At 35.5% G+C, this 21,924-nt stretch overlaps 7 protein-coding genes across 7 annotated transcripts; all 7 read left to right on the forward strand.

Annotated features, from left to right (window-relative positions):
* Positions 1-1,521: 1,521 nt before the first annotated feature.
* LOC117781181 (lactosylceramide 4-alpha-galactosyltransferase-like) lies at positions 1,522-2,582 on the forward strand. Its single transcript, XM_034617927.1, has 2 exons — positions 1,522-2,051; positions 2,116-2,582. The coding sequence occupies exons 1-2, from the start codon at positions 1,642-1,644 to the stop codon at positions 2,375-2,377; spliced, it is 672 nt and encodes a 223-aa protein (XP_034473818.1). The 5' UTR covers positions 1,522-1,641; the 3' UTR covers positions 2,378-2,582.
* Positions 2,583-5,020: 2,438 nt separating this feature from the next.
* Positions 5,021-6,247, forward strand: LOC117781339 (lactosylceramide 4-alpha-galactosyltransferase-like). The gene is made up of 2 exons (XM_034618083.1): positions 5,021-5,571; positions 5,632-6,247. The coding sequence occupies exons 1-2, from the start codon at positions 5,060-5,062 to the stop codon at positions 6,206-6,208; spliced, it is 1,089 nt and encodes a 362-aa protein (XP_034473974.1). The 5' UTR covers positions 5,021-5,059; the 3' UTR covers positions 6,209-6,247.
* Positions 6,248-6,724: 477 nt separating this feature from the next.
* Positions 6,725-7,977, forward strand: LOC117780878 (lactosylceramide 4-alpha-galactosyltransferase-like). Its single transcript, XM_034617558.1, has 2 exons — positions 6,725-7,277; positions 7,336-7,977. Exons 1-2 carry the CDS (start codon positions 6,730-6,732, stop codon positions 7,910-7,912), a joined length of 1,125 nt encoding a protein of 374 aa, XP_034473449.1. The 5' UTR covers positions 6,725-6,729; the 3' UTR covers positions 7,913-7,977.
* Positions 7,978-8,795: 818 nt separating this feature from the next.
* Positions 8,796-10,039, forward strand: LOC117781403 (lactosylceramide 4-alpha-galactosyltransferase-like). Its single transcript, XM_034618156.1, has 2 exons — positions 8,796-9,349; positions 9,421-10,039. Exons 1-2 carry the CDS (start codon positions 8,802-8,804, stop codon positions 10,001-10,003), a joined length of 1,131 nt encoding a protein of 376 aa, XP_034474047.1. The 5' UTR covers positions 8,796-8,801; the 3' UTR covers positions 10,004-10,039.
* Positions 10,040-11,420: 1,381 nt separating this feature from the next.
* Positions 11,421-13,808, forward strand: LOC117781703 (lactosylceramide 4-alpha-galactosyltransferase-like). The gene is made up of 3 exons (XM_034618509.1): positions 11,421-11,566; positions 11,642-12,248; positions 12,309-13,808. Exons 2-3 carry the CDS (start codon positions 11,653-11,655, stop codon positions 12,889-12,891), a joined length of 1,179 nt encoding a protein of 392 aa, XP_034474400.1. The 5' UTR covers positions 11,421-11,566; positions 11,642-11,652; the 3' UTR covers positions 12,892-13,808.
* A 2,089-nt stretch (positions 13,809-15,897) lies between these two features.
* On the forward strand, positions 15,898-18,880 carry LOC117781693 (lactosylceramide 4-alpha-galactosyltransferase-like). Its single transcript, XM_034618499.1, has 3 exons — positions 15,898-15,929; positions 16,878-17,493; positions 17,560-18,880. The coding sequence occupies exons 2-3, from the start codon at positions 16,964-16,966 to the stop codon at positions 18,134-18,136; spliced, it is 1,107 nt and encodes a 368-aa protein (XP_034474390.1). The 5' UTR covers positions 15,898-15,929; positions 16,878-16,963; the 3' UTR covers positions 18,137-18,880.
* A 1,847-nt stretch (positions 18,881-20,727) lies between these two features.
* Positions 20,728-21,514, forward strand: LOC117781695 (lactosylceramide 4-alpha-galactosyltransferase-like). The gene has a single exon (XM_034618500.1). It carries the CDS (start codon positions 20,771-20,773, stop codon positions 21,335-21,337), a length of 567 nt encoding a protein of 188 aa, XP_034474391.1. The 5' UTR covers positions 20,728-20,770; the 3' UTR covers positions 21,338-21,514.
* The last annotated feature ends 410 nt before the right edge of the window (positions 21,515-21,924 follow it).

The raw sequence follows: 21,924 nt of genomic DNA on the forward strand, positions 1-21,924 counted from the left end.
GTTGGCAACTTTTTTAGTAGAGATGCCGTCGCACAGCTGTTTCCAAAAGTAGTTTCGTTAAATGAATGTTAATAACAATATTGGTATTCTCGACTGCGGACTGTGGTCACACTTTGATCACAATCTAAAACGCCGCGAAATTAAAATTTTTAGCAATAATTTGGCAAATTTAATCAAATTAAAAAAACATCTTTAATTCGACTTTCTCTGGGAGTGAGTGCATAATGCCTAAAGGGGGGAGACGTTGTGAAAAAGTTTAATTTAAATTTTAAGAAATTCTAACAAAAATTCTTCAAAAAATTTTAAAATTCTAGCTTTAAAGCTTTGGAAGTTTCATATTTTAAGCCCATTTTAAAAAATGATCCCAATATCAGTGAACCAAAAAGTAATATGATAAGAAAAACAAAGAAAATTCAAAAAAATTCAAACAAAAACTCTGCAAAATGCAAAAATAAATTTAAAGTAATTAATTTGTAATAATTAGTGTGAGACAAATATTCCTTTAACTGCTGATCATGCGAAGAAAACTTTTATAATACTTTTATAATAAAATAGTGACAGACATACAAACATGGCTTGATCAAGAACAAATAAACTGTGGGTTTGTAATGGATGTAATTAGATGAAAACCGGATAGCCATAACTACTAGGTTAAAAATTATCACAAGATAATTAAACAGTCGGACTACACTATCTATTGATAGATTCACTTTGTAAATGATGCAGCTAAACAAACAATAAAGTTTAACTTCTGGTTTCCATCCTGTTTTTTCATGTGGTGGAAATCATTGTAGCTTCCAGTTCCATCTTGAACCCATATTAGAGTTGCCGGACATAACATGTGAGCAGCGGAGTTCTAATAAAGGGGATGTCCTACTCTCGAATTTAAAACCAATACCAGGAGAAATATTTAAATTTTTTTAACATGTTTTGTTTTTCAATATTATTCAGTAGACAATATTAATTTAGGGACAAGTAATATATGAACAAATAAAACTATTTATAAAACTAATCTATTGGTAATAATCAGTGTGACCAGGGTTTCTTAATGAAGATCTTGCCTTAAAAACTTTTAGATCTGTTATCTATCATAACACAGAAGAAGACTTGAAAACAAGGGGAGTATTGTGGTATAATCTGGAAATGAGCACAGATCGGGCTTTTTGTATTACATAATTTTAAAACCAGATTTTTCCACGTTCATATATAGATCAATTTTTATCTTCCTCTTTTAATGTTAAAATTGCATTCTTCTTTTAACAGGCGACTAGTGAAGTCAATAAGTGAATAACCTGATTAATTACTATATGTTATACAATACTATACTTTTACTCATAATTTGTATTCGTGCTCTTTTGCTAACTGGGTACAGGGTATGTCGACAATTTGTAATTTCAAGAGAAGTTAGTATATAATACAGCTGAGCAAATATTGAAATAATTACCTAATGCGATAACAACTATTAGGTTTTCAGTAGTAACTCATCAGTTAAATTGCAACGACATGTTGCTGCATTCAAGGAATTTATTAACGCGGTTTTTGAGCTTTGGAAGAAGTCTGCTGCTTCCTCTACTAATTTTTCATGTACTGGAGTTCATTTTACTCATTATAGTCGCAATCTACCAGGAAGGTCCTGAAAGTATGTGTTACCTGGATGGAGCTGTACCGTCTATGGTAAAATCTGATAAATTATATAAAGACAATGAGCCCATTAGACTAGAGGCTATAACACTCTCGGATGTAAAGCCTTCACTAGGACGAACAATATTCTTTTATAAAACTAAATGTCATCCTCCAGACTCCAAGTATATTTTAAACTTGACGGCTAGACAGGCATGTTCCATCGAATCCGCAGCTTTACATAATCCAAATTTTCAAGTGTTTCTTTTATTTGAAAGTCCCAGCTACCTCCCTGATGATCAAGAAACCCCTCTTCTTGATGCCATTCAAAGCTACCAGAATGTACATCTTCGTCAGTTGAATATATGGCGCTATGCAGATCATACACCTCTTAAGGATTGGATAAAGAAAGCAGATCTCCTACGGCCAAGGTATGACTTATTCCTTATTTTAATAACTGAAGATCATCTCTTCTGTACGGATCATTCCATTTAGCTTTCAGTCGGAATACACATCAAATCTGATTCGTTTTCTCACACTTTATTACTTTGGAGGCATTTACCTGGATGTAGACTCGATAGTTCTGCGATCTTTGAAGGATATGCCCCTTAATTATATGGGTGTTCATGATAATGTTACAATGCTGTTTTTAGTCTGGAACCCAAAGGCAGCGGCCATGAGATTGCAAAACTATTTTTGCTCGATATTCAGCAAAATTATGATAAAAGACTATTTGAATATAATGGAAACTGTTTAATTAATTGGCTAGTGAAAAGAATTTGTGGAACGGTATCTGTTAAGGAAATGCAGAAAGATACCAGTCGTTGTCATGGACTCCAACTATTGAACTCCACTGCTATTTTGACAGTGCCCTCCCAATACTGGAGCAATTCTTTAGATCGTAATTTGTTGAAAGCTCTAATGTCTAAAGCCGAAAACTCGTATATAATACATTTTAGGAATAAACTTTCTAGCAAATGCCATTTTAAAAAGGGTTCAGTAATATTTATGCGATATATGCAAAATCGAATTGTCCCAAAGTCTATGAGGCAACTAGTGAATTTTTCTAAGTGTCCAATAAATTTTTTACACAAAAGTAGTTCTTTTTATTAGTGATATATTACAGTTTTAAAAAACAACAAAAATAATAAAAATAAAAAAAAAACAATATGAAATAGTTGAATGAATATTGTGTATAAAACAACAAGTTGGAAACTGAACTAGATAAGTTAAGTTTTCAAACTCACTAGATGTAAACTCATAAAAAACAACATCGATACAAGTAAATGTTTAAATGTAAGCAATTAATTTAATAAAGAATTTTGTTTATTTTTAACGCGCTTTTTGATGCAGTTAAACTACTATTATAGTAACAATATTATTTTATTTACTATTTTCTGTAGTATCTAAGAGTTACTGACATTTGTCAGCTACTGTACAAAGTCTATATAATTGACCAGAGCACACACTTCGGTTGTCTTTTACGGGTTGTGCTTCGGTATTAGCAACAGAAACTCAACAATCTCTTTTGATGCAGTTGAGCTAATATTTTAATAGCCCTATTTATGTCTTATTGCATAACTTCAAAGCATACTGTAGTTAGGTTTCAGTAGTTCCACAATATTCGGATTGCATAGACATGAAAATTACAAATCAGAGAACTTTCCGGACGCGTATCCTGATCTGTGGAAATTTCTAATAATTCTCCTTTTCATTTTAAACGTATTCGAGATTATTATTATAATGCTGAGTAGGGAAAAGCCATCCGAGCTCAATCGCTGTTACATGGATGCGGTCTCAATGGAGATAAGCCTCGAGAATTTGAGCTCAATCGATGATGGGGGCCCTATACCTCTGGAGGATGTCCTGCTTGCGAAAGAGAAACCTGTGCCAGGGAAAACCATATTTCTTTTAGAAACCAGCTGTCCCTGTTCAGACTCTCAATTTGATTTGCTTGCTCTGACCACACGACAGGCTTGTGCCATCGAATCGGCCGCTTTGCATAATCCAAATCTCCAGGTGTTTGTTCTGTTCGTCTGCCAAACCTCCCGCCACCAATTCGATCCCATAACCGATGCCATTATCAGCTATCAGAACGTAAAGCTCCGTCATGTCAATCTATGGACATGGACGTAGTGGTTTTGCGCAGTTTTGAGAATGAGCCGCTTAATTTTGTAGGTGTTGAATCAGAGAAATATATTGGAAATGCTGTCATAAGTCTGGATCCAAAGGGATCTGGCCATAAACTTGGAGAGCTCTTCTTGCGCGACTTTCAGAAAAACTATAACGGCGATATCTGGGCTTACAATGGACCCAGAAACATATTTACCGCAATGACAGAGGTTTGTGATACAGATGACGTTCATCTCATGGAAAAGGATCGTAATCGTTGTGAAGGCATGACGGTGTTCCCTAGCAATGCCTTTTATGAGATTGACGGTGGACAGTGGACTCATTTCTTTGAACCGAAGTTTGCTAATGAAACTCTAGAGAGGCTGAAGAGTTCCTATCTGACACATATATGGAATCGAATTAGTTCAAGGCGCTCCCTTAGGGTTGATTCCAAGGCAGCTTACATCCAGTTGGCGACAGAACATTGTCCCAGGGTCCTAGCGGCAATAAAAGATCGTTTCGATTAATTAAAGATACTTTTATTTTGAAAGTTACAAAAATAATCAAGGAATATAGAATTATATAATCTTAATCCAGAATATATATACTTTATGAGGTCAGAGATGCCTACCTCTCTGTGTTATTTACATTTCCACGAACGCAAAATACTCTTTTACTTATTTTTAAAGTATTTGGATGATCGTGGTATCATTCTACTCGCATAAGAATTTTAAAAAATTTAAAGTGCAATCATTTAAAAAATCATCATAAAATGTTGACTGGAAGCGAAACGACCGAGGTGTGATAAGCTCCATAATTTATCTCTGAACTCATCATAAATCGAACTCTATTGGAGCACCTGCGGGCCTTATTTCACTGGGCGATAAATGCACCCCTATTATAATTATTCATTTTATTATAAATAACCAAAAAATGACTCTGCCATTTAGAGATCTCTTTCGGGATCGGCGACAATAGGTAATAAAGTCGTACATACATAAGTAAATTTGGTTGAACCAATTGGAAATTTTTAATTGATTAATATACATTTTCTCTATCCCTTGAAAGGAAGTTTTAGTTAAATAATTGAATTATAGCCGAATAGTCATAACATTTGCACCAAAAATGAACACAATTTTTTCAGACAACGACATCTACTAGCATTTGGACTTTGTATATGATGCAGCTGAGCAAACAATAAAGTTTTTATTGCAATATGAGAACATCTATTGGGTCTTCAGTAGTATATCGTTCCTTGTATTGCAACGTCATGTTTTGGCATTTACATAAGGTGCGAAGTCGTCTTCTGATCAGTGCAAAGTTACTGATGCCGATTTTATTAATTTGGGAGCTGGAGCTCTTTGCAATTTCTAGGCTCGAAAAAAATGTGGAAAAAAAAATGGTTGTTTCACATGTTTCACTAAATTTATTTGATTTAAATCAATGTTACTTAGACGAGTTACCAGATAAGTTGAGTTCTAATAAAGGGAATGAGTCCATAATTCTAGAGGATGTCCTACTGTCGGATATAAAACCAACACCAGGACGAACTATTTTCTTCCTCGAAACCAAGTGTCAATCTTCTAACTCGGACTTGAAATACATAATGAATTTGACAGCAAGACAGGCTTGTTCCATCGAATCGGCGGCGTTAAATAATCCCAACTTTCAAGTCTTTGTTATATTTGCCAATCCGAAAGTAATAGATAAGAAAAACAGATTTATAAATGTAATTCAAAGCTACAAGAATGTGCATCTACGACAGTTGAATATTTGGCGATATGCGAAGGATACTCCAGTTGAAGACTGGGTCCTAAGGGATAATATGTTCTTATCAATGTATGCTAAGTCATTTGTCAACTTATTATTTCATGTCTATGTTACAATAATTCCATTCAGTTACCCGACAGAGCACACGTCTGATCTACTTCGTTTATTGACTCTATATCGCTTTGGAGGCATCTATATGGACTTGGATGTGGTGGTGTTACGCAGCTTGGAAGATGTTCCCCTAAACTATGTAGGGGTCAAATTCGATGGCTTACTGTCTAATGCTGTGATCAGTTTGGAGCCCACGGGAATCGGCCACGAGGTTGGAAAATTATTTTTACGTGAATTTCAACAAAATTTCAATGGATCTTCGTATGTTTTCAATGGACCAATGCTAATAAAACGCGTATTGGCGACGATCTGTGGTACGAAATCTGTGAAAGAGATGACGAATAATCCCCGTCTTTGCCACGGAGTTCGCGTATTTGATCCAAGTGCTTTTTTTGTATTGCAAAAACTATTTTATCTTTTTGATCCCAAATTGCTGGAGATAGCCATGGGAAAAACTAAAAACTCATATCTTATACACGTATGGAATAACGCTTCTAAAAAATGTCTCCTTAAGGTTGATTCCAATACTGCTTATGGAAAGTACGCGGAACAGCATTGCCCCAAGACATATGCAGCGGCCGGTCAATTTTTTTAACTTATTCAATCCCAGTAAACAACAATAATATAAAAAGTCAATAAAGTGGTGAATATTAAATGAATACATTAAGTGTATTTATGTGTTATAATAAGTGTGACCATAGTTCTCCAGTAACTGCTGATCATGCGATTAAAATTTTTAGAAGAGATTGGATATCTTTCTAAAAGTCCTAGAACAACATTTTATGCTTGGTACCCGAAAAAGTACAAGAGCTATTAGCCTCGAAAAACTTCAAGATCGTCTCTAAATTTAAATCTACCTTTTCCCAGATACCTACATTGCAATGAACACAATATATCCAATTCACTATACGAGTAATGGGTGTAATTTGATTAAAGCCGTATAGGCATAACAACTACGAGTACGTTAAATATTAACACAAGTTAATTGAACAGTGGGACTACATTTTCTAGTTGCAGTGACAATATGTAAATGATGCAGCTTAGCAAATAATAAAGTAATCATTCAATATGGGGATGGGCTCTTCAGTTGTAGCTTGTCGTTTGCATTGCATCAACATGTTTTTACGTCCACGAAGTTTTCGACTGCGTCTTTTTATCTGTGTTAAACTGTTGGTTTTCATCTTGTTTTTTCATGTGCTGGAACTCATTGTTTTTACCAGATTCCATTTTGATACCATATTAGATCCCATATTAGAGTTACATCAATGTTACATGGACGAATTGCCAGGCATAATATCTGAGAAGTGGACTTCTAATAAGTTCATAATTCTAGAGGATGTCCTACTCTCGGATATAAAACCAACACCAGGACGAACTATTTTCTTCCTCGAAACCAAGTGTCAATCTCCTGACTCGGACTTGAAATACATTATGACTTTGACAGCAAGACAGGCTTGTTCCATCGAATCGGCGGCGTTAAATAATCCCAACTTTCAAGTCTTTGTTATATTTGCCAATCCGAAAGTAATAGATAAGAAAAACAGATTTATAAATGTAATTCAAAGCTACAAGAATGTGCATCTACGACAGTTGAATATTTGGCGATATGCGAAGAATACTCCAGTTGAAGACTGGGTCTTAACAGATAATATGTTTTTATCAAGGTATGCGAAGTTATTTTTCAATTTAGTCTTATTTCAATATAACGATAGCTCCATTCAGTTACCCGACAGAGCACTCGTCTGACCTACTTCGCTTGTTGACTCTATATCGCTTTGGAGGCATCTATATGGACTTGGATGTGGTGGTGTTACGCAGCTTGGAAAATGTTCCCCTAAACTATGTAGGGACCGAGTTCTATGGCTTACTGTCTAATGCTGTGATCAGTTTGGAGCCTACGGGAATCGGCCACGAAGTTGCAGAATTATTTTTACGTGAATTTCAGCAAAATTTCAATGGAACTTCGTATATATTCAATGGACCAATGCTAATAAAACGCGTATTGGCGACGATCTGTGGTACGAAATCTGTTAAAGAGATGACGAATAATCCCCGTCTTTGCCACGGAGTTCGCGTATTTGATCCAAGTGCTTTTTTTGTATTGCAAAAACTATTTTATCTTTTTGATCCAAAATTTCTGGAGATAGCCATGGAAAAAACTAAGAATTCATATCTGATACATTTATGGAATAAATATTCTAAGAAATGTCTCCTTAAGGCTGATTCCAATACTGCCTATGGAAAGTATGCGGAACAACATTGCCCCAAGACATATGAAGCAGCTGGTGAATTTTTGTAGCACACATTTTTCTTAATATTATTTAGTAAATAGCATTTATAAAAAGTCAATCTAAAATACCATCATATGTATACTGTAGTTTATTGTACTCATTGTCGCAATTTATCAGGAACGGAGCTGTACACTTTGAGATTGAATCCGAAAATTTAAATCAAGTCAATGAGCACATAAGTCTAGAAGACATAATTCTTTTAGAGCAATATACTTCTACGAAAAGAGGTTCCAGATTTCCAGGCCTGTTTCATTGAATCCACAGCTGTACATAACCCAAACTTTCAATATGGCGTTATGCAGATCATACATGTACTAAGAGATTGGGTAAAGAGAACTCGTCAGTTTCATAAATTGGCTTGTGAAATTAATTTGTGGAATGGTATATGATTATTTATGAAATACAGAATGTTTCCAGTCGATTTCATGAACGCTAAGTATTGGACTCCTGCGATATTTGTGCAGTGTCCTTTCAATACTGGGGCAATTATTTATATCGTAATTTGGTCAAAGCTATATTATCATATTTAATACATTTCTATCTTTTTTAGCAAATGCTATATGCGAAATATCATTGTGCCAAAGCTTTCCAAAGTTCCGCTTTAAGCTATAATTGTTGAGATATAAAAGTAATTTATTTCTATAGTATCTAAGATTTGCTGTCATTTGTCAGCTACTGTAAAATGTATTTGCAGTTAGATTGACCAGAGCACCCGCTACGGATGTTTTATACCGGTTGTTTTAGAAACAGAAACTCAACAAATAGTTCGGTTTGTCTTATGTCTTTTGATGCAGTTGAGCTAATATTATAATAACCCTAATCATTTTTTATTGCAAAACTGAAAAAACAAACTTAAGTTTAGTATCAGTAGTTCCACAATATTCAGATTGCACTGACATGAAAATTAAAAATCAAAGAAATTTTCGGACGCGTATCCTGATCTGTGGAAAATTTCTAATAATTTCGTTTATTTTTTATTGTTTGTGTGGGCTTATTATTACACTTTTGACTAGGGAAAAGCCGTCGGAGGTCAATCGCTGTTACATGGATGCGATCTCAATAGAGGTCTTCGCCCAGAACCGAAGTTTAATTGAAGATGGTGACCCTATACCTCTAGAGGATGTCCTGCTAGCAAAAGATAAACCTGTGCCAGGAAAAACTATATTTCTTCTAGAAACCAGCTGTGCCTGTTCAGACCCCCAATTCGATCTGCTTACTCTCAACTCCCGACAGGCTTGTGCCGTCGAATCGGCCGCGTTGCATAATCCAAATTTGCAGGTGTTCGTTCTGTTCGTCTGCCCAACCTTTCGTCATCAGTCCGATCCCATAACTGATGCCATCATCAGCTATAAGAATGTGAAGCTACGCCATGTCAATCTATGGCGATTTGCGGAAGGAACTCCTGTTGAGGATTGGGTCAAGAAGGACGATCTATTTCGATCCAGGTTGGAATAATTTTGTAATACTATAGTATCTACATCTATCTATCTATAGCTCTTATATGATTTTCCCTCAGATATCTGGTGAATAACATATCCAATCTCCTTCGCTTACTGATGCTATATCGCTATGGCGGCATCTACATGGACATGGATGTGGTGGTTTTGCGCAGCTTTGAGGACGAGACGGTTAATTTTCTATGTCCTGAATCAAAGATTTCTATTACGAATGCTGTTATAGGTTTAAAGCCCAAAGGATTTGGACATAAGCTTGGAGAGCTCTTTTTGCGCGACTTTCAAAACAACTATAACGGCGACATCTGGACCCACAATGGACCCAAAAGTTTGTCGAGAGTAATGAGTAAAATTTGTGAAGTAAATAATGTAAGCCTTATGCTGGATCGCCATCAATGCCACGGCATAAAGTTGTTCCCTATCAATGTCTTTTATGAGATTCGCGTAGACCAGTGGACCCATTTCTTTGACCCAAAGCTTGCGAACGAGACACTGGAGAGGCTAAACAACTCCTATCTTACACATTTATGGAATAGTATCAGCCATAAAAGGTCTCTCCGAGTCGACTCCGATGCAGCTTACATCCAGTTGGCAAAACAAAACTGTCCCAAGGTTTTAGATGCAACGTCAAAGCGCTTCGACTAATCTCTCAATATTTCTAATAAAATTATAATTACATAATTTTTGGTTTCCATTATTAGAACTTTATTGTTTTTACATAAAATATGGTCTACAGTAAATATTTAAGTTTTTAAGCTGATGTAATATCAGTGAACCTATTAAGGTAATTGAGGCAGATAACAAACAATACAAGGGATTTCAAGTATTCAACGCGACTGCGTTTTTCACAATTCCCTGGCAACAATGGCAACTTCCTTTTGAGCCCAAATTAGCTAACAAAACCATGGCTAAAACGAGGATTCATATTTAGCACATTTGTTGAATAAGATTTCTTACCAAAGCCCAAGGAGAACAGCACTTTCCCAAAAAATATGCCACAGCTGGTGATTTTTTTTAATGTTTAAATGATTCGGTTAATATACTTCAAAATATGTAGAAAAAGTCTTTGGCATGCGCTTTTATGTATAAAAAGAATGATTTTAAAAAGCTGTTTCGAAGACAACAAAATGTGGTACACTCCTATTTAAAAAAATACTTTCCATAGAATTTGTATAAAATACTTTGACAATGAAATCAATTTTTCTATCTTCTATCTATTTAACAATTGGTTATGTTTCTAATAAGTTTTGGTTTGCTGGCCCTTTAGTTAACTCAAATCAAAATAAAACAAATTGGTATACTTCCAAATTCTATCTTTGTATGTATTTTTCGTAATTTTGAAGCTTGATCTATTTAAATATTTTGACAATTTTGTTAGAACTTTGTCGATATTTTAATGTTTTTGTAGAGTCAAATTATATTACTTCTTTCCCCGAAAAGTCACGAACTTTAAACAATTATATAAATCAGCACCTTTAACTGCTATCAACTTTAGTGGATAAAATCGCTGATTATGTCTGAAAATCGTTTGAACGTGCACCTTTGAATAGTTTTAGAAGAAATACTAACAGCAAAACATAACTGAGTATATATTGCAATAATTTATTGTATATAAGCAACCTTTACTATATTACTCCTCAGCGAGCGTTCTCTGTAAGCTCCTCACTTAGTAGTAGCAGTATTCAACGAGTAACTGCGACTGTGGTCACAAAAATACTAACATAAAATAGCATACTTGAAAAAAGTACTGACACAAATAATTTGGCATTTATGTACCCATTCAGTCACTTAATTTTAAGAAAAAATATTTTACAACAATTTAAATAAAAGTGATTTGGACTGTTAAGCAACAGCTGGACTTTGCTCTGTTAGGCGAATCAGCCGTTGAATTTAAATTGAGTCTTCCGCAGCACATTTCTTTTAAAAGAACAACTATCTAAACAAGATGCAAAAATGAATCTATGTTTTCCCAATTGTTTTAATACGTTACAAAAATGATTGAGAAAAAACCGTAAACATGAAAAATGTGTAATTGCATTTGTAAAGAAAGTGCAGTCTTTAAATAACATTACAGAAAAATGTAATATTCTGTTGCTGTCTGTGTGTATGCGTGTGTTGTGTGATTATTTGATTTTATAGAACTTGTTATTCATACACAGTTGTCTCAATATGGTAAACTGATAATGAAAATGCAACAATAGTCATAGTGTAAGTGAACATTTAAGTGTATGAATAATTTTATATAAGTCAGTGCTCAGAGGAATTTTCCATTATGCACTTTAGGCTGCATCGTCATGTTAATGCGACTGCCGTTAATGTTAGCGCGTTTTCTGCACAATGGACGATTGCGGCTGCTTTTTCTGGGGCTTGTTGTGCTGCTTGTGGGAAGCATTCTCCTAACTTATAAATGGCGGGAAGATGTGCAGTTCTGTTTTATGGGTAGAGAGCAACCTGAGCCACAAGTGATTGGTCCATTGACGGATACAAATGTTAATATACCAAGAATACTTGACGATGTGCTGCTCACGGAACCGAAGCCCGTACCTGGACGCAGTATATTCTTTCATGAGACCAGTTGCCACAGGCCAAAGCGCAAACGGCAACGACCTGGACAGAGCTTTGACACACAGTACAATATGTTGCAACTGACGGCACGTCAGTCGTGTGCCATTGAGTCAGCCGCATTGCATAATCCGAATTTTCATGTGTTTGTTCTGTTTGCCGGTCCCACCTATCGTCACTCCGACAACAACAGTCAACACCAGCAGCCGCTTATAGATGCCCTATTAAGCTACAAGAATGTGCAGCTCCGTCAGCTTAATCTTTGGCGCTATGCAAAAGGCACACCCATCGAGGATTGGTTGAATGATGGTAAACTGTTCCGTTCCAGGTGAGTAACACCTTCACATCCTTTACGCATGGCTATTTACGAAATTCACTTCCATCGCAGCTATCTTTTCTCACACATATCGGACTTTTTGCGGTTCTTAACTTTATATCGTTATGGTGGCCTCTATCTGGACATGGATGTGGTTATGCTGCGCAGCATAGAAGATGTACCGCCCAATTTTACGGGCGCCGAGTCCAATACTCACCTGGCCGCAGGTGTTATGAGCTTTGCCGCCACAGGGTTTGGTCATGAGATGGCCGATTTATGCCTACGCGATTTTATTAACAATTTCGATGGCAGCGATTGGGGCAATAATGGTCCTGGTGTGATAACACGTGTGGCACAAGCGATTTGTGGCACCAAGGACATCACACTTATGCTGGAGGATCGCAAACGATGCCTGGGCTTCAAGATTTTCGATCGCAATGCATTTTATGCAGTTCCCTGGAAGCACTGGCGACATTTCTTTGAACCACAACTGCTGGAACAGACGTTGGCACACACAAAGGATTCAATTTTGGTGCACGTTTGGAACAAACACTCCAAGCAGCAAGCAATTAAAGTCGGCTCGAGTACCGCCTATGGCAAGTATGCGGAACAGCACTGTCCACGATCGTATGCGGCAGCGGGAGAATACTTCTAACATGTCAATGATTCAATCTATAGTTCAACATATCAAAGATCAAGCAATGAGCAAGTATGGGAAAGAAAAATTCGAATAGGTTCAATTGTTGTTTGCTAGAAACGCACACTCCAAAAAAACAAAAAAAAAAAATGAAAAGAAAAAGACTTGCTTAAAGCCATCATACTCTTTTTTGCTCATTTCAATATTATCCGGGTATAGTAATACAAATACAAATAATACCCAGCCCTAAAATATATAAAATATACTTTTTGAAAGCTGAGTATAAAATCATTAACAAAAAACGCACAGTTATTTAGCGCAGCTGTTATTGTACATTTTAAAATTTTGTTGTATGTATGTATTTTGAATATTACATTTTTAATTACTTTTTATGTTCAATTACCAATTAAGAATGCAATATACAAACAAATAATACTTTGAGGTGTGTGGACTATAAGAAATTATCGAATAATATTTGTATTATGTGTATAAGAATGAATCTCCAACTTCGGCTAGCCTACGATTGAGTACCCTTGCAAATCAACTTTGAACAATTAATATTAATGTATACAACCAATTGGAATTCTAGTCATCTTAGTTGGAACAATTACCTAAAAACAAAATGTAGCCAAAATTCTAATGTCACTATATCAAGAAAGAGAGAGAGAGAGAGAGCAAGGATATTAACGTATTTATGACTGTCCCATTAAATGGAATTTCAAATGTTTACATATTTACAATCTTGTGGAAAGAGTGCAATAATATATTAATTATATATGTAATAAATATTAGTTCTCTAGTACTCAATATCATAGCATAGCAATATAAAATGTAAATCCTTTTTCTGTCCAACACTTAAAATAGTTTTTCTATGGATGTAAACATACCCTTTATACAATATGGCAAATTAAATATACATGGAACTCTTAGAAAAACTCGTCATTTTATTCATATTTGAAATCCATGAACGTCATACAGGGGCGAAGCAGTCGGTACGTTTAAAATTTGCGAACTACAACTTTTGTGTTATCTTCTACATTGAATAGGTGTATTCAGTTGTGGTTTCGATTTAGTTTAAGAAAATCTGAATCAGTTGCAGAACGACCCTTTTTGAACATTGTATGATATTTATTTTAAGAAATTTAACAAAAAGGACAAAAAAAAAGATACTTTTTGTTTATAATTCTTAAGCTGCAATTCACACATTATCAGCTCCTTTTTATCTTCGTGTTTTTAACTTATTTTCGTGCTTTAGCTTCAATTCTCACATACCCTTCTTAGCCGACAGATCCATCTGGAATATCTATAGTGATTATTCTGCATTAAAAATATATGTAGTTATTAAATGATCAATTCTTGAAAAGCAGCAAACTTTCAACACTATCTATCGTTATAAAAATCACAATAAAATGTAAGCAAGCACCAAATGTCCCCAAATAGTGTTATCGAAATTAAATCCAATCGAAATATATATTCAGCTAAGTTTTGCTATTGATATTTTTGGTGCAACTGTGCAAATCTGCCAACAATAACAAATTTAGATGCTTTTCAGACAGTAACAACATTGTTTCCCCTGCCCACAGGTACAAAGGTTGCCAGCATGCAGAATTTACCGATCTGGCAATGTGAACCATTTTGGGGAGAATTGTCGAAATTGGTAACAAAAAGTTTTTCCACCCAGTTTAAGCCAATTTCGGAATTTTGAAGCTGGAATTTTTCAATTTTTCAGAGTTTTTGTTATAATTTTCTAGATTTTTTGATATATATATTTTTTTTTTTGAATAAAATTTTGTAATTTCTTAAACTTCAAGCCTTCATTAAAATGTTTACCTTAACTTTATGTAATTTCGAATTTTAAATTATCTTAAAATTGTTAATTAATTACAAAGTTATTAACATTTAAATTTCTCAGTGAGCCACACGCGTTCTAATTAATACTGATTCAGTATTTTTAAATTTCCATCTGATATACCAGATCCGTCTGGTATATTTTAGGTATAAAATTTAACCACATTACTCCTCATTAGCATATTGCTCCTCACTTATCGAGCTCACTTTAAATTTTGTGTGTTTACGTTTGCCTTCTGTTATTGTTTTTTTATTATGAAATTAATGTGGGATAGGGGAAATCAGTAATAAAATAATAAAAAAAACACCAACTTATAATAGACCTTGTAAAAAAAGTGATTCACAAAAAAATCTTTATTTTTGTTCAATCGCTGCATATACGGCATGATTTTAAAATTACTGATTTTTACACCCGTTACATTAACAATATGTAAAAGATTTATGCAACAGGGAGATGGAGGCATCTTCGATCCTATAAAGTACATATATTCTTGATCAGCATCAACACCCCAGGTCTTTCTGTCCATTTGTCTGTCTGTGTAAGCGTCTAGATCTCAGAGACTATTAGATCTAGGGCAGACAGACTTGGCAATTCGCGAAAAAGCACCCCACCAACAGTTTTTAAGATATAACGCCATTCTTGTTAATTACTGTTATCTATTATTATTATCTTTCACTCTACTTAAGATTTCAGTATAGAGAAGCACTCTATTGAAAGTAAATTAAATTTTTAGTTTTAATCGCATCAAGATAGGTCAAGCATAAGGGAAGTAATACTGGTATCGACAATACCCTTTTCGTCTAGTTTACATTTCTCTTCAATAAAACTTATACCATAATAATTATTTTTAATCAAAGAAAAATATAACTTAAAAAGAATTAAAATATTACTTGAGTTTAAATTTTTTGCTCAAAAGTAAAACTTAAATTGAAATATGTATATTGAATCGGAAATAAAACTCGAATTACAATAAAAAAAATTCTAGTTCAAAGTGTCGCTAAGCGTGGCGCGTTGATCAGGGGTCCCATAATGAGGGATACTATGCTACGGGAGCCAAATCCAATCGGCTTTTCACACTGCCACGAGCCGAGAGAGAGAGAGAGACAGAAACAGAGGCAGAGAGCAGGTCGAGTGTAGCCGAGAGAACAAAATTATTCTCAGTATCAGTTCCACTTTCAACGGAAGCAGGTCTGTGTCGCTTTGTTTTGTGAGTAAGCTGCGACAAATGCTATGAGTATTAAAACGTACCGTCGCAAAGCATAACACAATTGTTGATTTTCATTAGTTTTATCATACCAAGCCCCATTTGCGCAAATGACGTAAGCAAAATTTCGCCGAAATTTGTTATTTTATGAATGTGTGTTCACATATACCAACAGTATATGCACCAAAATATTAAATATTAATTGTACATATTTGTGGAGACACTGGGTTCTCAATTATGACGTCAGCGAAACACGACACAGGATAAATAAAAAATCTCCTGTAAAACTAGTTTCTTGGCACTTACGTCATTTTCGCAAAAAGGGCTCGATATGTTACGGTTCATGTCCAACATTTGGGAGCGGAAAGTAAGACAAATGTTGAAACTGTTCCAAAAAAATATTACATTTAAAACTGTAATACATTAAGTGTTTCTCCCATCAAATTGATACAGATAATACAGTACAATTTGTTTATAACAAAGCAAAAGAAGCAGCCGCAATATATTTCGTTTAATTTAATTTCCAAAATTTCCACGCGGAGCACAAAAAATATGTTAATATTTTGCCTTATTGCTCTCCCTCGATTCGTGGGCAGCACTGCTATTTATAGAGGCCAAGTCCAATCATTTTGGGTCAATTGTTCGAGAGAGTTCAATCGGAACTAAACAAATTTATTTCAATTCTTGATATGTAAAACCTATAATAAACAAATTGTAGACAACTCTACGTTAATAATTACGTTGATGCCCGTATCGAGAAGACCAGAAAAAGTTCTGATAGGTCTAAGCTCCATATAAAAAAAAACTGTGCCGTAAATAGAAGAATTCGACAACTATTCTATAGACACCGGCATATATATCTGGTCTACTCCATTCCGGCCTTAGGAAAACAGATGCTACTTTATACGTAAGAACAAGTTGATAACAAACTTTTCTATCATTTCTTTACAGGGCATACAAGTATAATACGAGCAATTCGATGTGCGGCATGTTAAGCTAAAACTGTTTTGTATTGAAGCACATTTGAATATAACAACATGGTGTTTCATCGACCGCTGCTTTTAGTTTCTGGTGCCAAACGTTTGAAATTGTTGCTCTATGCGCTATGTATGATCATTGTCTTCATCCTAGTCATCGTCTACAACTGGTCAACGGCAGTGCGACAAGACTCGAGCTGTTTCATACAGACGGACTTTCAATCCGAAGCAAGAAGTCTACCCAAGACTCTAGGAGATGTCCTGCTGACGGAACCTAAGCCTACACCTGGAAAAACTATATTCTTTCTGGAAACAAGCTGTCCTCATAATCCCCATTCGCTGCAATTGACGGCACGCCAAGCTTGTGCCATTGAATCAGCCGCCTTGCATAATCCCAACTTCCAAGTGTTTGTGCTCTTCGCCAGTCCGCGCAATCATCCTCAGGACAACAGCAGCGGAATTAATGAGCCTTTAATCGATGCCATCTTGAGCTATCCAAATGTGCAGCTGCGTCAACTGAATCTAATGCGCTATGCAGCAGATACTCCCATTGATGATTGGTTCAAGGATGGACAGCTCTTCCGTTCCAGGTGATATCCATGCTTACTTTCATTCCTTTCCTTCTTTATTAATCTGTTTTAAATCAATTTCGTTAGCTATATGGTCGTTCACATTTCGGATCTGCTTCGTTTGGTCACCTTGTATCGTTTTGGCGGCATTTACATGGATCTGGATGTCGTGTTCCTGCGCAGCATGGAGAATGTGCCTCTGAACTATGCAGGAGCTGAGTCGGATACCCACATAGCAAATGGGGTCATGAGCCTAGCTCCCACTGGGTTTGGTCATCAATTTGCGGCGTCTTGTCTGCGTGAATTCCAACGAAATTTTGATGGCAGCGATTGGGGCCACAATGGACCTGGTGTGATAACACGTGTGGCGCAAAGGATTTGCGCTACAAAGAACATCACAATGATGCTAAAGGATCGGAAACGTTGCCTTGGCTTTCAGGTGTTCGAACGAAATGCATTTTATGCGGTGCCTTGGGTGAACTGGCGACACTTTTTCGAGCCACAATTTCTAAAAGAAACTCTAGAGAAGACGAAGGATTCCTTTCTAATACATGTATGGAACAAACACTCCTATCAACATCCGGTTACGGTCGACAGTGCCTATGGTAAAATTGCGGCGCAGAACTGTCCCAGATCGTATGCGGCAGCGGGAAAATATTTTTAGAGTGGAATCAATAGAGTTCATAGAAGATCTTTGATCACAACCATTATCTACCTCACGCCTGCAACAGGCTTTTCCGAATTCTACATTTCAACTTCTTTTTCTTAGTTGAATCTTAGTCTTAGGTAAATAACATGAGAATCTTAATAAGAATCTAGTGCCTTTCCAGTCATTGAAAGAGCCGTATGCTTATAATTGTGGCCTTATTTTACGTTAAAGCTGATTTCCTAGCTAGTTTCCTAACAAAAAAAACTCGATTTTGCAGAAATGGCATTTAAAGCTTTTAACTCGTTACCACGTTGCAGTAAAAACAAGATTTTTTTTTACTCTCATATCAGTATACAAAATATGAGTATGATTTTTTATACAATATAGAGAACAGGACAAAAAGAATATTTCTGCATCATTAACTCAAAAAACACGCTTTTTTTGAGCAAATAAGCTATATATTTTTATACTTTTGAGAAGAATATTTAATTTAATATCATTATTTGACGTTTAAAATTTAATTCTAGAAATAATATCAAATTAAGTTTCGTTAGTAGTCGGTTTGACTAACGAACATGATGTAATCCCAAAGAGAAACTATTTATAATAACATATGTATCTAAAGTAAAGTAATATCTCAAATTGAGAATATCAGTGGAGTCGATTGTTTACTTTTAAGTATAACTATTCCAGCATTGTAGAAACGGTTATTATTAAATTTTCGACACAGATCATTGTAAATAAATTTACAGCCGATCAGATGGAAAATTTTTTTCGATACGATCCCTGTCCAGATAAAGCTGCCCTCAGCTTTATGTATTATCTACCTACAGCGAAATGAGTTAATGGTTGTGGCAACTATCGTTAACCTCTAAGTGACACATTTTAGATAAAACTTAATTCTACTTTACTCATTACCATAGCTAATCGAATTAGAGTTGTATGAATAGTATAGTAACAATAGAGTGGTAATAAATTAAAGAGAACGACTAGCCGTAACGCTGTATTTTAGGCATTTAAAACATAAAAATATTCAACTTGTTATAACTTTAAAATAATTCAAAAATAATTGTTGAGCTTATGAGGTTTTCCAGCTTTTGATTTGAACTAAATGAAGTTCCTCTAATAATTATGTTAACAAGCGACCAAAGTTAACGGTCCAGCCACAATCTGATCGAAAAACAAAACTAGACCTGAGGTGCGCCGAATCCGAAGGTCACCGGCACACGAGAATGTCTGATTACAATGATTGCAGTGATTACAACGAAAATGATAAAATTACAATTTTAAGAGAGCCTGCTACATTATCTACTTAAAATTGATCAGCTGGGATGATGAATTATCAGTTCATAATCCTACATTAATAATTTTGAAAAAAAAATGATCTCAGTTTAAGTTACAGTTTCGTTTATGACTGAATTTGGTTTTCGGTTATATAGGTTACGGAAAATCTTTGTATTTCACTTTTTTACAATTTGGTATAATTTAGGTTAACATAAAAAAAATTACCTGTAAAAATGTAAAAAAAAAAACAACGTTAATATGTAAACAAAAATTCTTTGATTTCAAAATAACATCTATCTAATAATATCGATATTCAAGTTATTATTAAAATAATTTTGACATAACAAGTTGAAACTTGAGATTTTAAATTTTGAATTTTCGAAAAACACAAGGTTCAGTCCCTTACGAAAGTTGAAATGCAGTTTGAATTCAGAGAACAAGCCAGGGTCGAAGGAAGAATCCGTTTAAAAATCGGCTTTTTTGAGTTTAATAACTGCTAATCCCTTTAATATTAAATATTTTCAATACAAGCATTCTGCAACCAAGGAATATCTATAAATGCAATGTATTGTATCAGCCTGTCACATAGTATGTCCGTATACTATAAAGGTTAAAATTAGCCTCTTAACCCATTCATTTATTTATAGGGTACAAAAATAAATTGTAATTAGATACGCTTCTCGTGCCAATAAATCTTTCAACGGAGTAAATCGTCTTTGAGCTATTTGTACTCAATATTTAAAAATGGGATCACGTTTGCCGCTTCTTCCAGTTCAATTCATCAAGAATAGATGCTTGAGATTAATATTGATAGCTTTAGTTTTGGTCTTTGTGGTCATGCAACGCAGTTACAAATGGCAAATGGAGTCACAAACGACAATTCGTTGTTTCCTGCACAAGGATCAACCGGGAGCTGAATACATGACTTCGCATCGTATCAAGACTTTAGGAGATGTCTTGCTGACGGAACCTAAGCCTACACCTGGAAAAACTATATTCTTTCTGGAGACGACCTGTCCTCATAATCCCCATTCGCTGCAATTGACGGCACGCCAAGCTTGTGCCATTGAATCAGCCGCCTTGCATAATCCCAACTTCCAAGTGTTTGTGCTCTTCGCCAGTCCACGCAATCATCCCCAGGACAACAGCAGCGGGATTAGGGAGCCTCTAATTGATGCCATCTTGAGCTATCCAAATGTGCAGCTGCGTCAACTGAATCTAATGCGCTATGCAGCAGATACTCCCATTGAGGATTGGCTCAAAGGAGGACAGCTCTTCCGTTCCAGGTAATTTATCCTTTCCTTCACTTCTTTCCTTCTTTATTAAACTCTTGTCATTCGATCTCTCAGCTATTTAATCTCACACATGTCCGATCTTCTCCGGATGCTTACCTTATTTCGCTTTGGGGGCATCTATCTGGACATGGATGTGGTTCTCCTGCGCAGTTTGGAACAGGTGCCTTTTAACTATGCAGGAGCTGAGTCAGATACCCATGTGGCCATTGGGGTCGTCAGTCTGAGTCCCACTGGGTTTGGTCATGAGTTTGCGGCATCTTGCCTTCGTGACTTCCAACTAAATTTTGATGGCAGCGATTGGGGCAACAATGGACCTGGTGTCATAACACGTGTGGCACAAAGGATTTGTGATACGAAAAACATTACAATGATGCTGGAGGATCGAAAACGTTGCCACGGCTTTAAAGTGTTCGATCGCAAGGCATTTTACGCGATAAAGTCAAATGATTGGAGACATTTCTTTGAGCCCGAATTCCTTGAAGAGACACTGGAGCTGACAAGGGACTCGTATTTGCTGCACGTGTGGAACAGGAAATCGCATCAGATGCCCATGAAGGTCGGCTCGGGCAGCGCCTATGCCAGATATGCGAGGCTGCACTGTCCCAGAGCCTACAAGGCAGCTGGAGAATATTTTTAGCCAGGAATCAAAGAAATTGTTAAGGGAATCCCACTAGAAAAAGTTGCATTTTTATGTGCAACTTTTACTAAAATTTATTTTTCTCATACATTTGAGGTGCTAGATGAGTAAAAACCACTTTAAACATTTTCTACACTCAGAAAAATATGCCATACTAAAATTAGGTACAACCGTACTTGAATTTATACCGTTTCGTTCTTATAATTTTAGGATTGCTGTGTATTAAAAATCTTGAATTAAGTATGAGTCGATTTTAAATTTAGAATTCTGACTGCCCATTCCTATGGCAGCTGTCCGAAATAGTAGTCCGATTTTATCCAAACTTAGAATATGGCAAATATATAATACGTGACTCTTGTTAAGATACCTCCAGAAACAACTGAGTTATTTGTACTTTACTAGTTTAAGATTTTTTTGTACTTAAAATAGTTTTTTTTTTCAAGATTGAAAGATTCATGATTTAAGATTGATTCTTTTGAGATCGTTTGTACTTGAATATATCCTGTTTAATGTACGGAAATCTTAATTTTTTTCTGAGTGTAAGGTAACACTTTTTATTTAATAATCTTTTTCAAATTTAACATTAT

Source organism: Drosophila innubila (genome assembly GCF_004354385.1).
Source record: "Drosophila innubila isolate TH190305 chromosome 2L unlocalized genomic scaffold, UK_Dinn_1.0 4_B_2L, whole genome shotgun sequence".
Lineage (NCBI taxonomy): Eukaryota > Metazoa > Arthropoda > Insecta > Diptera > Drosophilidae > Drosophila > Drosophila innubila.